The 18,643-nt window shown below is 35.6% G+C and overlaps 2 protein-coding genes and 1 non-coding gene across 4 annotated transcripts in view; 2 read left to right on the top strand and 1 right to left on the bottom strand.

Moving 5' to 3' along the window:
* The window catches only part of LOC145668886 (uncharacterized), a 31,487-nt gene extending 27,720 nt beyond the window's left edge, over positions 1-3,767 (top strand). For both annotated transcript variants that reach the window (XM_081737147.1, XM_081737148.1), the window contains one exon: positions 3,106-3,767. In XM_081737147.1, the coding sequence (XP_081593273.1) occupies positions 3,106-3,215 (110 nt within the window). In that variant the 3' untranslated portion in view covers positions 3,216-3,767. The remainder of the gene's footprint in view (positions 1-3,105) is intronic.
* Positions 3,768-9,004: 5,237 nt separating this feature from the next.
* Positions 9,005-9,076, top strand: TRNAW-CCA (transfer RNA tryptophan (anticodon CCA)). The gene has a single exon. It is a non-coding gene; the product is annotated as a tRNA-Trp (tRNA).
* Positions 9,077-10,946: 1,870 nt separating this feature from the next.
* The window catches only part of Nost (Nostrin), a 315,536-nt gene continuing 307,839 nt past the window's right edge, over positions 10,947-18,643 (bottom strand). The window contains exons 12-13 of the mRNA XM_081737150.1: positions 18,138-18,293; positions 10,947-11,902 (exon numbers count right to left, since the gene is read on the bottom strand). Of these exons, the coding sequence (XP_081593276.1) occupies positions 11,796-11,902; positions 18,138-18,293 (263 nt within the window). The 3' untranslated portion in view covers positions 10,947-11,795. The remainder of the gene's footprint in view (positions 11,903-18,137; positions 18,294-18,643) is intronic.

Consider the following 18,643-nt stretch of genomic DNA (forward strand, 5'->3'; position numbering starts at 1 on the left):
ACTAAATTTTATGGTTTGGGTAACAAAAGGTCACGAAATTTTTAATTTTGAAATTTTAGTAGACACCTTGTCCCATTTCCTCCTACATTCTCATTCCACCAATGATTCCATCATCATTTACTTGCCGTAATCATCTCTCTCCCTTAACCTAAAGAGCATAATCGTGGTACGTTAAACTGAAAGATTTCATTTCATTATGGTCATTGTAATTTTGATTCTTAAATTTGTTTAACTTGTTATTCTGGTGAAATAATATTTAAAAAAAAAAAACTAAAATCTAGAATGTGAGAACTTTATCTTATTAATCCTTGACTGAATTGTAGTTCCTCAATTCCTATTATTTCCGAAATTGCCGTTCTGAGTATCTCGTTTTCCGAATACGTTGTCATGTAGGACTGTAATACTTGTAGTATAACGTATTTAAGACCAGGGTGTTTATCGGTCATGAAAGTCACGGATATCACGAAATCAGAAAACGGTCATGAAAGTAAAGACAAGTCACGAAATTTAGCTTTTTTTTTTTTTAATGTAAGTATAGATTGGAAAATTTTGTTCTATAAAACGTCAAAATGTCTTTGAAGGTCGCAAAAAAGTCACGAAATATCATTTTGAAATTTTAGTAAACACCCTGAAGACATGTGATAAATTTTGTGACATGGGAAACAGACTGCTGTTCTAGTAAATATGAAGTTTATTTCTTTAGAAATGTGTATAAATTGTTGAATCTGCATCGTTAAGGCTGTGTCCAGCATATGACATGCGATAGAATTTCCCTATATAATAACGTTCGATATTTCTGTCGAAAGTATTATGAAAACTTTGTATGTTTTACATTTCAAAATTTGTCCAGATGCTTTATGTTCACTCTAGCTCATTATGGTAATATTAGAACGCGCTGGTTAAAAATTAGGTTTTTCTTTGAAAGCTGTTTGGTATATGATGTGCATTTAGCAACAGAGTTACTCACGCAGTTTGCCCAGGAAACAATGATAAGGATGCGTTTGACCATTGATAAGGTCAATACTCTTCTATAAATGTTTCCAACTAATTTCAATGGAAAATGTAGCGAGTTCATTAAATGCTTTAGGTTAACAATACGCAGAAAACAGTTTGAAAAATAATAATAAATTGAAAATTCTGAATGTGCTATCGTTCGTTTGGCTTTCTGCGCAGTTACGCTTTGAAATTCACGAAATATTGTTCTCATGCTATTTCACCCCTTATCAGGAGCTGATTGACACCAAAAGATCTTTAAAAAAAAAAAAAAAAGCATCTGTTTGGTCTCTTGAATAGAAAAGTCGTTGTTCGTTGCAAAAAGAAAAAAAAATAATGATTTCGGAATATTTTACCTTCCATGTTTCTCATAGAAAATGCTGGTTAAAATGCAATGTACACTCGGGTAAAAATCCTAGAACCGTGGATCAGTTACAACTGATACTGGACATGGAATAATTTGCTACTAGTATACAGAAGCTAAATAAGAACGCTGATCATAAATTGTTTCAAGGTTCCTGTGTGTGGCTGGAAATAAAATTATGTTGATATATAGTTGATAAATTTCAAATCAAGGTCGTAAAAGATAAATGTTTACAATTGTTCTATCTTATTCAAAATAGTTCGTTTGTCATAATGTTGTAATATTGCTTCCGAAATAAACTGCGGAATTTTATTTCCTAACATGTTTCTGTACTAAATAATACATGCCTCTTCTGTATATGTTATATTAAATATCAACACAAACTAAAAGGAAATAACCAGTATATATATAATGGTAAGCATAGCTTTCTCTGTCTTCTGAAACCAGAGAAATATAGGGAAAGTTATCTATTTGCCGTTACCCAAATGACTTACATAGGTAAGATTGCCTGATTTTTGCAATACAGGGCGGATTATTATTTTTTTACTGGCCACATATGTAAAGACAGATTAAAACATTCACTATCAATAGAATTAGACATTGCAGTTCTGGAGCATTTCTGGTGAGAGCTTTTCAGGTAAAGATTTCACTCTAGTGACTAAGTCTCCTGTAGCAGCCTTACCAAAGTAAGCAAGAGTTTAGCAGGTTTTAATTTCACTAAATCAGCAAACATAACACTTAAATACCATGGAATGATAAAAGATAGATACCTCAATAAAACATAATATTCAAAATGCTAGAAAAATCAGAAATACTTGATAGATCATACAAGCATTTAAAAAAAATGAAAGTTTAAGTTATGCTTAACGTTTGATCTATATATTAAAACGCTAGAAAAGTTTATATGTTTGTGGCCAATCCTTTCGACTGTGAGTTCTCGGGAACCACAGGCTCTAGAAAGATGCCGTTTTCACTGACAGATTGTAAATTTCGTGCGATCGATTGTTCAGTTCTAATTGAATATTTAAAAAACATGCCCGTTATTTCTTTATTACTTTTTTTAGGGTACATTGGAAGTGTTGAAATTTAAAAAAAGTAAATAATCATATCCTACGAGTTATACATTCCAACACAACATGATTGCATATGGGGTTGCATCCCTCTCAGGCGTTTGTTTCGTGGCCAAATTATAATGAAAAACGAAGGATAACCATTTCTTCAGTCTAAGATAAATCTTTATTGTTTGGGGTATTTTGCCCAATGAACACCATATATCACTGACATTATAATTAATTGTGTGTTAATATATTTGCTTATTACATACTGCATGCAAGAAGAAAGAAAACACTGATCATACATGAATTAGAAACTTCAACCGGAAGTAGGCTCAAATATTGCAAACGCTGCAAGATATTGAAAAAAATCTTCCCTTAATGGTACCCCTTGCCGATTTTTTTTATCAAGACTTCTTTCACTTGTGTCTGTAAAGTGAAATGTACAGATGTTGTGAGGAATGACAAGAAGATTCATGCTCATATGTGCATGTTGTGCTGTGTAGAGAGTGCAGGTTCAGGTAATAGAAAATTAAAGAAACGTGGGTTCATGTGCTTTCACTGCAATCATCTTTGAAATAGTTTAAAAAGAATGGACTAGGTGTACAATAAGATAAAAGTTATTTTTATTTAGTTGACCTGTTTTGATCATTATACTCGGAATAACCTGTCTTTTGTGCCTTTCTTCATTTTCAGTTACCAAAACAAACCCTGCCTTGAAATCGTCAGAGGAAATATGTGAATCTGAAGAGCTTTTCGAAGTGTTGTGTAGTGTCCGAGAGCTGTTTATGAAAGAAGCCACCTGAAATGATAGGAGTAAAGACATCATAGTTCATCGGAATCTATTAATTGCTATTAAGTACGACTAAAAATGGGTATAAAGACAAGTGTATTTATACCAATTATTTCAAACTGTACATAATTGACGTACTACTACATGGAATGTGGCTGTAATAATGCATACTATTAATGTAAATATTTTGAATAAGAAGTAATAGCGAAGAATTATATTGCGCTGAAATAAAATAACTTTATATTAAAAACGTAGACTGTCCAATATCTACTAAAAGATGATAAGGTTAAATAATTTCAAACATTGTTTGTGTAACATGCTAACATATTGATATTGATTATGTGTGAATATATACACCTTCTTCTATATTTCTGTAATCATGTTTTCTTTTATTCTATGAACGATTTGATATTTAATGCAGATGTGCGTGTTGTAAAGAGATATATTGGACAATAATCTGTGTACATATTACTTTTGTATTTTTAAGATATTTTTCTACTGTAATTTAAGAAGAAAACCTCCCAAGTATTAAGGTTTAAAATAAATAATACAAGTTTTGTATGGAGATAGTTTTTTTTATACGATTTTCTGTTTGTGCAAGGCTATTACAAACCAAAGAAGTAATGGAGTTTTATTTTGTTCAGAGGAAAAATGAGGTAAGTATTTCACTTCACAACTAAGTACAGAATCCGGCAGAGAAACCTAACGGTTTTCAAATTGAAATTATAGCCATACTGATTATTTCACATATAGTCTTTTATTACCGATTTGAATTATAACTCAAAGCGTTTTGCTTATAGCAATTGATGATGAAACGTACCGCGCCTACCTTTTGAAAATTAAAGTTTACACTTTTTCAGTTGTTTCTCACATGTTTTCGTTCTCTCTTTTTTCTTTCTTTCAGTTTTCCTTCTTTCTTTCTTTCGTTCGACAAACAGATCGCTTTGAGCTGGGAATCAATTACGTAATAAAATATCACTTGAGAATTCAATTTCAGTTAAAAACATTTTTTTTTTTTTTTTTTTTTTCGGATCTTGTAAATATAATGTCAAAGTTTGCAATGGGATATAAGCTTTTATAACAACTCATTAATATCGCAAGGCGACACAGGTTGACCTTAAAGAATGTCATCTTGTAGTGAAGTCTTGAATTAAGTGATAGATGCGGTGACAGGTTACAATATGCGTAGTCAATTATGTATGTGAAACAATTTACGGCCACCACTTCTCAATATGATTGATCGAAAAATCTGGACGTAAGAACCTTTTCCTTGATGACTTTTAACCTCATGCCAAATTTGGTGGATTTCTTAGAAAATCAAGGAATTCTGTAACAAAAACCACTGTTGAACTATGGAGAACTTCGCTTGTTCAACTTAATTATTTAGAATGATTCGTCTATTAAGGCACAGGCAAATGATCTGTGGTGCTTGGCTGACATACACAAGGCAGAGCATAGAGAAAATTCCTGTTACTGTAAAGAGTGTCAGATGCGACCATTGATAGGATTATGTTCTTATCCTCAAAACATACACAATAGATGTCATTTGTAGCCATGTAGAACTGTCATGTTCAATTCGATTCATGAATCTATCTAAGCTGAACGAGACTATGTTTACTCTGAATATAAAAACTATTTTAGAAGTATATCGAACTTAAAGAAACATTTTCTTGGCCCACTCTAATACACAATTTATAGTAGGTTTACTGCTCGAGTGAAAACGTTCCCTCAAAATCATTTAACTCCATCAGTTTTGTAGTAAACATAGTGCGAATGAGTATTACATTGGGGTGCAGAACGTACAATGTACTTTAAGTCTAAGAACAAAAATTCAGATTTGTTTTATCTTTCAAATACTACTTCAACTCATTCAAATATTCACTAAGATCTTGTGTGGCGTATTTCTCTAATTTTACTCATTTCATGACCATTAATTAAAAAAAAAAATGTTATTCCTGTTATTACCGCAGAAAAATAAATTCACACGATATGTATTAGTGGAAGATCATTTAGAAAGTAATACTGAATTTATAGAGTAGTTGTGAATAAATAATAAAAAAATATTTGTCCAAGCACAAGTAATAACTTGTTGATATTATCCAGTTTCGGATGATCAGAAGCAAATATTCATTGACGTTATGAGCTGCACTTTTGTAGTATTTTATACTAAGGTATACACTTCTTGAGCAAGCTTAATGAATTTGTGTGAATTCCAAGTGTATCAGATTTCAATGCGTACATAAAACAAAGATAAACCCAATGGAACTGTAGGGACTATAGTTCTCCTTGAGATTCAAATTACATTGGATAAATTGTCACTTGTGATTTATGATCGTACTTAACAATGGGCAAAACAACATATACAAGGTGTTCACTTATTGTGTAGCCAAAATCTACTAGTGAAATCCTCACACTTATACAATAAAGAGTCCATACGAACATAAAGCGAAAAACGCGTTACTTCAAAGTTACGAGATACCAAAATAAAGAAAAGTGTAACTCTGGGGCTGCTCAGCTCGAAAAAGGCGGTTAAAGAAATATTAGAGGAACTAGTACACTGTCTATCTAAATAACCATGTTTCAGAGTTGGGACATATCGGAGCAATGGGTTTTATAGATGGAGCTGTGGTATAGGTCCCGCTCTTCTTTTCTCTCTCTAAAATCATGTGCGCCGGTACAACTCAACTCTGAAACATAGGTATTTAGAAAGAGAATGTACTAGTTCCTCTTAAGTTCTTTAACTGCCTTTGATATCTCTCTCAGTTTTCGAGCTAGGCAGCCTCAAAGTTACAATTTTCTCGATTTCGGTATCTCGGAACTTTGAAACAACGCGTTTTTGGCCTTGTGTTCATGTGCACTTTTTTTTTTTTTTTAATTGTTAGGATATCAGGATTTCACCAGTGGATTTTGGCTACATAATAAATGAACAGCCTGTATATGTATAAGTCCACCATGACCGAATCCCTAACAGTTGCTCTTTTACATTCTTACTGGAAAAGAATTGAGTTAGAGTTTAGCTTCACTCAGCAGTGAGGCTGTATGTGACATGGACCTGTTACTTAATGTGGGATCCGATTTACGTCAATTCCTACCGGCAATCGAACCCGGGTCTCCTGCATCGAAGACGCATACGCTAACCTTATAATCACAAGGATTACTAAAAGAAGAAGAAAATATTTCTTTATGCCCCACGTTTGAAAGCTTGCAAACTCAATAAATTAGAGGAAATTTGCTTGATTTTGGATGTAATAGGTCTAATATTACAGTAGATTTAAATTTTGAAACACTAATATTCACATATATTCTGAATCTTGATCCCTACGGGGAAAACTCAGAATGTCAACAAATACTTGCTTTTTGATTGACCGAAGCTGAAGAAATTCAAGAATTATTGCTAATAATTGGCTAAATATTTCTCTAGATGAATGAAAGAAATGAAATGAAATGTTTAAGTATAACGTCCCATGTTTATGCCGGCTAGGCTAAAGGAGACGGTGATAATGAGAAATAAATGAAATGGTGAAATAAAGAAAGTGGGAGGAAATCAGAGAAAACCCACGCACACGGTGTTTGTCCATGAGAAAGCTCATTTAGTGCGAGCTGGGATCGAACCAAGGACCCCATGCACCAGAGATGAACGCTCTACCACTGAGCCACGGCGGCCCCCACACTAAAATGAGACTGCTATGGAACACAATCATTAAGATAAGATTCGGAAGTCGGTTTCTTTTCTTGGCGGCCCCAACGTCAACAATTGCTTCTGATTGATCGAAGCTGAAGAAATTAAAGAATTATTTCTTATAATTTACCAAATATTTCTTCAGATAATCTAGTCGAAACAACTCTGTAAATTCAATATGATTCTCTAAATGGTCTTCCACTAATAAATGATGTGCATTTATTTTGAACGTTTATTATATTTTTCTAATTAATAGTCATGCAATGAGTTGAGTTGATTTTGAGTTTAACGCCCCTTTCAGCAGCGAGGCTACATTAGACGTGGACCTACTGATTAACCTGGAATCCGAACCACATGAGCTCCCGCCAGGAATCGAACCCGGGTCTCCCACGCCGAAGGCGTGTATGCTAACTGCTTAGCTACGAAGGAGCTCTAGTCATTAAATGAATAAAATGAGAGGAATACACACGAAAAAATCTTACTGAAAGTTAGTTGATGTACATTTGAAAGCGTTGAAGTAGAGAGAGAGAGAAAAGACAAATTTGAATTCCTGTTCTTAGATCCAAATTACATTAAAGGTACTACACCATAATTAAGACTATTTTTAGTGTAATACTATGTTACAGTGAAGGGCTCAATGGTGGTTTTGAACAGTACGTTTATACTTACTCAGTAAGCTAATATAAATTGTACATTAGGTTGTCTGAGAAAAATCATTCAAGTCCGATATTTTAATACCACTTAAAAATGCGTTTTACACTTCTAAGAAAAGAAAAATACTTACTCGAAACACTTTTTAATTTATTTTTGTTGAAAAACTTCAATACCGAAATCAATTAGAATATTTTATATTAGACCTATTAATTGAAAAATAACTCCTCAAATTTATTGAAATTTACAATATATAAACGTTTGCTTTTTTCATAATAAAGTTTTATAAAAGCAGCTTTTTAAAGGTATTGAAATATCGAACTCCAGAAAATGTTTTATTTTACGCATACTATACGTATATGCGTAGTCTCATTTTCAGTTCATTATGAATCCTGATAACTCAGGTGGATTCATAATGAACTGAACGGAATCAAAATGCACATAGGCTGCAAATGAGGCTGAATCATATGACATACTAGTCATGGACCAGGTTCTGCCTAGAGCAGGGTTAAAAGGGAGGGGCAACGCAAGTGGACACCGTTCCTCTCACTTATAAAAAGTATCTATGGCGTGTCCAGGCACGGGGGACAGTGTGACGTCATGCGTCCCCCTACTTTTTCAGATCCACTTCTACTCGTGGCCTAGATCATCTGTGTTTTGTATTTCATCACAGTACTTAATTTCCCACTTTCTGTCAGTTCAGGGAGACAACAAGAGAAATGTATAAGCAAATTATCATGGATAGCATAATGTGTTTTATAAAACTAACAACAAATATTGATGCCCGGTAACGGAGAAGGGAGAAGTCCCAAGTTCGGATCTCTATGCATACTATGTATTGCAACAGACCTTACTTGAAATGGAAAAGTACGTACATAAAATGAAATTTTAAATATTGGCATTCTAAATGACTATTACAGTATCCGGCAAAACAAACAGTACTGAAATTCGCATATGAATGGCGTGCAGATGCAAAGTACTATGAGCTGTGAACGTCACATGTGTGCTCAGTTGTGTGTGGAGTAGCGTGGTGTGCAGTTGGCGCGACGATAATGTTACTTACAACAGAGGAGAAGGTATTCATTGTCGACCACTATTTCCGCCCATACGTTGTGGGGCAGCATCTCACAGCAGATGAACGCGCATGTCTACTGTATTGTTCTGAAGCTATGGTATATGAAGGTTTCATCAGCAACATATGGTTCAGTGATGAAAACTATGTGTACCTTGGTCGCTACATCATTCAACAGTTGATTATTGACCCATTCTTGAATGATCTGCACGGTTTTTGCTGCACAAAAAACATCGTTACAACAACAATGGATGCAGCAAGACGAAGCTACTGCCCACTGCAAGTGAGTCACTTGTCCTTCTGTCCACGTGAGTTTGGACATCGCTTGATTTCCCGTGAAACGGATTTTCCATATTCTTCCCACTTCCCTGACCTCATAGCTCCAGATGTTTCCATGGGGGGCGCGGTGGCTCAGTGGTAGAGCGTTCACCTCCAGTGCTGGGGGTCCCTGGTTCGATCCCAGCTCGCGCCGTGTGGACTTTGTGGTGGACAAACACCGTGTTCGTGGGTTTTCTCCCGTTTCCTTCCACTCTTCATCCCATTTCATTCATTTCTCATAATCACCGTCTCCTTTAGCCTAACCGGCATAACCGTGGGACGTAAAACTTAAAGATTTCATTTCATTTATCCAGATGCTTCCATATGGGGTACGTTGAAGGAAGCAATTTTCCGAACAGATAAACCCCTACCATTACACCAGAGTTAAGAGAGAAGATTTGGTTATTTGTTTTGTCATTCCAGCAACCCGTGTCTATTAACATATTCATCGATTTACAGGACCGCTATGAAGAACGTAATGGTCAACATTTTGCACACATGATGTACAGGTGCGACTCCTCGTACATTTACAAAGTGTTGAGTAACATTTAGTTGACATTCATTTAACAACATTTCTTATGTTTCATTATGTTGTACAACAAATAAATAAATGCCAACGGTGTGATTCCAGTACTGTTTGTTTTGTCGCATTCTGTAATAGAGAGCATAAGTTGCAACTCTGTAATTAGTAATTATATGAAATTTCATTTTAAAAAATAAATATATTATTGTAAGAGAAGATAACAAAGGAATTTATAAGTATTTCTCTCTCTCAGCTAAGTATTCAGTGTTAAAGAAATATAGTAACTTTCTGGGTTACTTCAAAGTTTCTCTAACAGTAGGGAAATGGAGTTCGGAAAATTCTAGTTGCAGAGATAATCTCACGCTATAAGCAACAATCTTTTAGATTTTTAAAAATATTTATGTAATTATACCTACACCTTTTTGACAAATCTTTCCTAATATACAGAGTCCGGCAGAAAAATGTATACACTCTCTGTCATTCTGTATCAGGATACTGGCATTGACAATTGTTCTGAAATTTAAGTATGTTGTAGTATGGTTTTTCGCCAACAGATATCAGCACTGTCAATTGTTTTCAGTTAAAATTATGTTGTAGTACGGTTTTTCGCTCAACAGATGTCGTTACTGTCAGCACAGTTAAAGAGATGAGAAAATGGCAGGAGCACGCTTGACGCTCGAACAGCGAAAGTACGTTTTGAAGTGTTTTATCAGGTTTGGGAATGCCATCAAAGTGCAGCGTCAGTGGAGAGGGGAGTTTGGTACTGAACTACCAACCCGCCTAACATTAACACGCATTGTTGACAAGTTTGAGGCGCATGGTACGATTTGCGATCTACCAGAAGTTATTGTCTAGTGTTACTTACAGCTCGGGGTTTGATAGGACCCTTCATCTTTGATCGTACTGTCACTGGAGAAGCGTACCTGCAAATGTTACGTACATTAATTCTGCCAGGTGTATGTGCGCTTTATGGAGACAATGAGGTCTTCTACCAACAGGACGGGGCCCCACCCCACTACAACCTATAAGTACGAGCTTTCCTAGATGACAATCTACAGGAAGATTGAATTGGTCGAAGAGGGGCCATTGAGTTTCCTCCCCTTTCGCCAGATCTTACCCCGATGGACTTCTTCTTGTAAGGAACTGTGAAATGGCACTTTGGATGAAGTGTATTGAAGTATGCCGCACACGCTCTAGAACCTTCGCCAGAAGACTACAGAGGCATGTGCATCGATCTCCATTGATATATTGATCGCTGTAGTTGCAGTGCCCCTTGTCATTCTGTTAGATGTTTGACCGCCAACGGCCATCATTTTGAACATATATTATAAACATGTGCTTACTTGAAGGTTTGTAACACATTTGAACAATAATTAAATGTAATTAAGAAATATGATATATAGTTTTTTTTTTCTTTCTTATACAGGGTACACATTTTTCTGGCGGACTCTGTATAATGTTCCTAGAAATAAAGGAAAATGCCAATGTAAGTACAACTAAATACACACAATATTAAATTATAATCCTTAGAAATTTATTCTGACTTCCTCGTTATTTATCATACATAAAAATAATCGAAAAAGAAAGGCATGAATCAACTGAATACTGCTGCAATACATTTTCTCATAGCCATCCTTCTTATTAGACAGATGTAACAGTTTGGCACAGCTATAGCGGTTTCTTTTTCCTTCTTCATAATGAAATATCCATCCATTGCTCCAATACGGTCAATACATTATTACATCAACGTTTTACAATAGTTGTTATACTATTAGTAGTAAAAGTTGATATATTTTTTTTAAAAATATTGTACAGAACATGTATAGTAGTACATTTTACAATGGAAGACACTTTGGAAAACACAAGTTAACATTTTGGTACATTGTACGTACATAAGAAAAAACATGTATTTACAAAAAGACAGTGCACGATAACCCTACAATATATAGACACTTTTGAGCAAGCTTTATTTTATATATTTACATCATTGCATGCCTTAAAAACTTATTATAGTTGGTCCTCGATAGAATTTAGTTTTTTTGTTGACCTCCAGCTTGTGTAATACAATAGGCTGGTGCACTGTTTTCTTCCGCGTTCTTTTTTTAATGCAATATTTTAGCATTCGTAAATAGAAAGCAACAACCATACTCTTCTTTTATCCTGCTCTGACCATGTCACCATTTCAAACACTTTAAAAAAAAGAACTAATTCACTACATACATATATACGATATGTATTTTCTTAAAAACGGTCCTTCTTCCCTCTCAATCCGCCACTGTTGCTTATGTCTTCTAGTCGCCATTATTTACATACTGGATACCTTCAAGCAGTGCTCCATATGAAAGTATGTTTATTTGATTTCTTCCACGTAGGTTGCAGGGAATATACCCACAACGCCATTTAACTCTCCAAGCCACCAACCATCTGCTTGCTTATCATGTATATTGATTACATCACCTGAAAGAAGAAAAAGTTTATGACATATACACTATTGATGTCATCTCGAGTGATGGTGTAGTCGATAAGATATATTTACGCAGGAGCCTGGGATCAAGATGGCAAATTCCTAAGAGCAGCATATTTTAAAAATCAAGACTGAAGTATAGTGTGCGGGGGGAAGGGGAGAAAGGTTGTTCACGAGAGAAATTTAAGAGAGATCTATACCGAAAACAATGATACCACTAAGTTTTCTTGTTACGACGTTACTGGCGCTAGGAGCTGAGGTTGTTTATTGGCTGTCACCGTAAAACTACAATATTTTGTCAGTTTTGTGTTGTTTTTGCTTATACGTAACTGAACTGAAATGAAATGAAATCTATAAGTTTTACGTCTCACGGTTTGTCGGCTAGACTAAAGAAAATGGGAGAACCTCAAGAAAACCCGCGCACACGGTGTTTGTCCACCACTTATACGTAACTGAATACAACCATATTCGTAAAATGTAGAGCCTACCGGTTCTCTACATACCCATATCGACCCTGGTACTCACCGGTCAAGAAAGTAGGGAGTTACTGAAGATGCCCTTTGTGCTTTTCACTACAACTAAAGGCATTTATTCACAAAACTCATGTTTAATAGTTTTCAAATTGATCATAGCATTAAAATAATTTTCATAATAGAGTGGCCATTTACACACTTCCGACTTTTGATAGTTTTAAGTATACTTTGTGTTTCACTACCACTGAATGCGTCTTATATATATATATATAAAGGTGTTCTAAAACAACACCAACAACGTTTGGGAGGTGATTCCTGACATTAAGATAAGACAAAAAGTACAGACTAACCTAGGTGCAGAAATCCATTTCGGAAGTATAGGCTGCTGAAAACATGAAATTTAAAGGTCCATAGCTCCAATATTATGAGACCTACCGTACTTGAGTCAAGACTTTACTAAGGATCTAGTATGTGCCTTATCCAAATATCCATGTTTCAGAATCCTGCAGTGATTCCGCAACAATTTTTATAGAGGTAGTAGATGAGTACTTCAAGTTATATGCCCATAGCTAACCTCCCTCTGTTAAAATTGTTGCGAGAGTACTGCAAGATTCTGAAACGTGTATTTTTGGATTGTGCATATATTAGTTCCTAAATAAAGTCTTGACCCGACTGCGGTAGGTCCCATAGTATTGGAGCCATGGACCTTTGAAGTTCATGTTTTCGGCAGCCTATAACTCCGAAATGACGGATTTCTGCACCTAGGTTGGTTTATACTTTTTGACTTATCTTGGTGTCAGGAATCACCTCCCAAACGTTGTCGATGTTGTTTTGAAATACCCTGTACATATATTGCATCATCCATAAATATACGATATAACCAAGACTCCCAGATTTTCAGACTAAAAAACTAGGATACCGTATGAAAAATTACAAAATAGTCTGTTACGCTCTTCGTTGTTGCTAAAATATCAGAATTATTTGAATAATAGGTCAATCACTGAAAGTGTGACAGAAAGTAGATTATACCTATCATTTGAGTATTGATTACTAATTAAATATGTTTTTGAAATATCGCACGAATGATATCAAGTTACATTTCGGAGAAAAACTGGAACATTAGAGTTTTCAACAATTTTGAAAGGAAACAGATGTAAGAAAACAGGGACGTTTGAGAGCCCTAGATAAACCTAAGTGAGAACTAAGTAATAATAATAGAATCTAGAGAATCTTTTGAACAAATTTTATAGAATTTTAACCGAATTTCCAGCAAAATTTAAAGAAAACGCTGAAAAAATTAATTAATTAATTATGCCACTATCTGACGAAGAAAATTACAAATGTTTTTGTGTTTTGAGTCCTTGTACAACACCACGGTTATAAAGGACGGAACTTACTACTAACATGGGCTCGGAACAGCGATCGGGGTTTGAACCCGGTGCAGTTGGCGAGTGTATAGGCCATCGTCCAAGATACTCTACACAATATAGACCGTTCTCCACCTCACTATTTCGGTTCCAAGAGCCGGATTACAGGACACGCCATCAGCCTCGGCGAAATTACAAGCAAGGTACAGAGATATAAGTGTATTTGTTCGTATAAATATTTATAAGAAGCTTCAGCGCAAAATTTATATGAAAATATTTTAATTATAGCATTATTCGAAAGGAACATAATCGAACACCTGCCATTGTTACGGTAATGTTATTGCATACTATTTTAAAGCTAAAATATTTTAATTATAATTACCTATATCTTTTATAGTTAAAACGTATTATCTGCCTATTGTCATTAATAAAGTAGACACTATCTTGTCAAGTAAACTAACTAGATAATTCAACAATTCGTAATATCTTCACTAGTGCTTTTAAATAGAAACTGACAAGCTTCAAAATCACTCTTTTTAGTCTCAAAGAATTGTATTTAAATATAAAATTCTTTTAAAAAAAGTGATGAAAATCACTTACAATAAATTTTCCATATTCATACTTAATTCGGCAATTCATGGACAAAGTAACCACTTCTCACACTCTATGTCTTAAGCTAGGTTGCCATGCTGCAAGAATCTTGTAGCTGTCATTAAAATAAATCTTGCAACCGTCAGGGGCGTCGTTAAGGGGGGGTAAAGGGGGGGAGCCTCCCCCCCCAAAGTTACCAATCGCTTGACAAGTTGGCAAATTAAAATACATAGTTGGCAATTTGAAGAATGCCGTTTTGTTCAATTGACTTATTCGGTTTAACATTTTCTTAGGTAGCCAGTTGCTGTAAAACATTATCAGTTCTTTTATAGACTTGGCATAAATTTTGTGTAGTTACCTATCTTGAAATAAATTGATTTATTCGTTTAAAGCTTCTTTACTTGTTGCAAGTGATTACACTTCACTTTTCTTCATTTGATATTCGTAAACATTTTGAAGAATCTTTAATGAAAATCGGAAATTGTACCACTGACAAAAGCAGAATGGAGTTGGCATGCAAAGACAGACAGAAAAGGCGTTTCGGTGGCAAGTAGAGAATTTACGCAAAAGCATTTGATACAAGAGCGTATACAAGGCAACAGGTAGTGACTGAAAGAATTGATATTAATGAAACAAGAACAAGGCAGTGACTGGTTAGTATTAAGCCTACTGTTCGTCCCGTATAAAACGGGACAGTCCCGATTTTGGGCCCGAGAATACCGCGTCCCAATAAATTTAGTCAGGACAGGCAAATGTCCCATATTTTAATTCCATCCCATTTCTCCTATCAATATAAGCTTATTCGAAAAGTAATGAAGTGGCTGGGATAATGTGAATGAACGATAAAGTGTAGCATGTAACAGTTTTGATCAAGTTATCACAATACCCTGTCCGACTTGATAGCGAGCGAAATTTGCAACAATGCTTTTTCCATTGTACCTGGTGGAAACTCGGATACTCTCCAACATAAAAAAAAGAAAAAAAAGTAAGATGGCTTTGAGTGTTTCTACATGTACAAGCACAGGAAAGATGAGTGACTTTTTCTTCATAGAGACATTAAATAAAGTAACAAGAATTATAATATTTTTGAGATGCTATGGGCACAGAATTGTGCTTGGTCCAGGGCTTAGAAATATGTAAATCTGGTCCTGATAATTATACACGACACAAGGAGAAAAATAAACTTTTCATCAGATTAAACTGACAAACGTAATTTTGGCAAATACTACCATGTAAATAAATATTGCTAAACACGCGAAGAATATTGAATGTAGATTGTATGACTGATTTGAACCGTTTGCATATTGTTTTTCTGTAAAGCATTTATATAAGACATTATCTTAAATTTTTAAGGCATTTTTTTTATTGTAGTTGGATTGTAAACATCTTCAGTCCGTCAAGTTAATTGCAGGGAACGACGAGAGAAAAGTAGCTGCAGCTTAGGAAACTTCCGCCTATTATATTGTTGAAAAAAATAAATGTTGGCTAGGCTAAAGGAGATGGTGATGATGAGAAATGAATGAAATGGTGGAATGAAGAAAGTGGGAGGAAACGGGAGAACCCCGAGACGCACACGGTGTTTTTCCACTACAAAGCTCACTGGAAGTGAGCTGGGATCGAACCAAGGATCCCATGCACCAGAAATGAACGCTATACCACTGAGCCACCGCGGCCTATTATACTGTTATTCATAACCAGAGGTACAGTTTATTGGATTTTGTTGGAAAGTTTTTGGGGGGAAAGGGGATCCCGTATTCCCATGAAGAAAACATGGCAGGTTTATTAGTATAAACCTTTTACTATGTATAGTATGTGAATTTGACAAATTTAAGAGTTTTTTTCTAATAGTAAAGTGTCAAAGGGAAGTAGATTTTTATACCAGAGTGAATATACTTTGTATTGTGTAACCGTGTATGCTTTGTGTGTGAATAAACCTTTCGCTTTGAAACAAAAGGTGATCATATTAATATAGAGGACAAGGATAGCGTATTTCAGTTCTGTTTTCCAGTAAGACTTTCTATTTACAGGGCTTTTCGAGTAGGGAGAACTGAACAAAAGTGTATTTTGGGAATGATATCATCAGTGCCTTGCATAACGGGGGTGATAGCTCCGGGCTCCGAAGAAAGGGGGCGCAAAATTGGGGAGAAAAATGAAAAAAGAGAATGAAAGAAAAAGAGAGACAGGAAAAATTATTTGGAATACAACTAGTATGTACTTAAATCCTCTTTCTGCTTTAGGAAATGGTCCTATAATGTTACTCATGTTAGGAAAATATATGTGCACATATATAAAATGGAAGGAAAAAAGTAATAAAAGGTGTTCAAAATCAAGGAAAAGCAGGGTTTATTTTTGAAAATTTTCTTACGCTTCGCGCCAACCATGGTGGCGCTTCGCGGATGATCTGTCCCCTAACTCATATGTACGAGGACGCCGTCATACTCTCGCCCCGGCTGCTGATTTTCCATGCAACGGCACAGGGGAACACAGTAGGTTTCTGGAAATGTTGTTCGATGGACGAAAGCTACAATTCATGAGTCAAGTCGTTCTGTCTCTTCCGCTATGAACCTAAGTGCATGATTCCAAAAGTCACATTTTGGGGGGCCAAACAATACGTCTGCTGGGTGAAAGCATAGACCGGTGTGTGTTTCACTTCATTTTCATACAAATGTGTTGCCTTTCCTACTTCATTTTTAATCACGTAGTTGGTTCTTTCGGAAAGTAAAACAAAAATTGCAATTCTTCCTTTCTTTATAGTATTTATAAGTCAAAGCATTACGTAATCATTGTATGTTACTTACGTAGCTCATGGGGGAGCAAGCGGGGCACGTGCCCCGGGCTTGTGGTTGGAGGGGCGCCTAAAAGGGAGGTTATATATTAGTATTTTTCTTGCTGGTATTTAATAATTTTCATCAGAGTGCGAAATTATGAAATCGAAGTGGGAGGAGACTGGAGGACAGAAGAGAAAAAAACTCTCCGCATTTCTGGTGAGGACTGACTGGCGCAGACTATCAAAACTAGCCATAAGTTGTCAAATTAACAGTTGTACATCGTGGGAGATGATAGTGATTCTGAGTTGAGGTGTGAAACTTTACTCGAAACCGGGGGCTGTTCGTCCGTCACTCAGATGGGGCACGGAATGGGGCGAATATGAAAATAAGGTTGCTGTGAAGTTTTCCGCAGAGTTGGTAAAAGTGAGACTAAGATTTTCGAAACACTTGATATATATATATATATATATATATATATATATATATATATATATATATATAATCAAGACTTGGCATTTTTAAAATCAAGACTTGGCAATTTCAAGTTTCATCCCCCCCCCCAATCTTGTAATGCTCGCTACGCCGCTGGCAACCGTACAATATTTCTCCATGTAAACATAATCTTAAAAGGAACCTGCAACATTTTTTTCATCTTGCAAGGAGTCAAACCATGTGCAACTTTCTGGGCCATCTTGCTTGCTACCTGCTATCGCCCTTCCGCTGACATAAAGGGAAAAAAAAGTTTCTCCGCTTCCGAAACGGCGGATTCTTTTGGACGGGGAGGGGAAGCGCGCCAAAATACACGTTTTTAATGAGAAGGTTCACTATTTGTCCACTAGAGTGCAGTGCTACATCGGTGGAGATGTCTTTCTTGCTTTCAGAAAGTTGTAATGTGTAAACAGTAAGTAGAAAAAGGGGTTGCAAGATTTTTTAATGGCAGCTACAAGATTCTTGCACCATGGCAGCCTAGCTTTAAATACACCATAAACACAAAACGTCATATTCCTTGCAAGGTGTCTCAATACTTACCAGGTTGAAGAGTCAGTTCATCATAGAGGTTGGCTTCATATCCATACAGGGCTCGACATTGCCCAATGGAGGGTGTTGTTTCCACACACTCTGATATAACTGGATAGGTTACGCTGCTCTGGTAATCTCTTTCGCTGCCTTGACTTGAAAATTCATCTAAAAAAAAGGAAGATTCTTAATTACTACAGACATGTATATTGGTTGATTTCTTTATGTCAATCATATAGAAATGTAATAAAGAAGTAATTTTTTATTACAAAATTTATTTTAAAAATGAAATGAAATATTTTTTTTTGCGTCTCACGACTATGCCGGATAGGCTAGAGGAGACGGTGATGATTAGAAATGAATGAAATGGTGGAATGAAGAAAGTAGGAGGAAACGGGAAAACCCACGCATACGGTATTTGTCCACCACAAAGTTCACTTGGAGCTAGCTGGGATCGAACCAAGGACCCCATCCACCAGAGATGAATGCACTACCACCGAGCAAAATTTATAAAAAAA

The sequence above is a fragment of the Thermobia domestica genome, chromosome 13, assembly GCF_964235325.1.
Source record: "Thermobia domestica chromosome 13, izTheDome1.hap1.1, whole genome shotgun sequence".
Classification (NCBI taxonomy): domain Eukaryota; kingdom Metazoa; phylum Arthropoda; class Insecta; order Zygentoma; family Lepismatidae; genus Thermobia; species Thermobia domestica.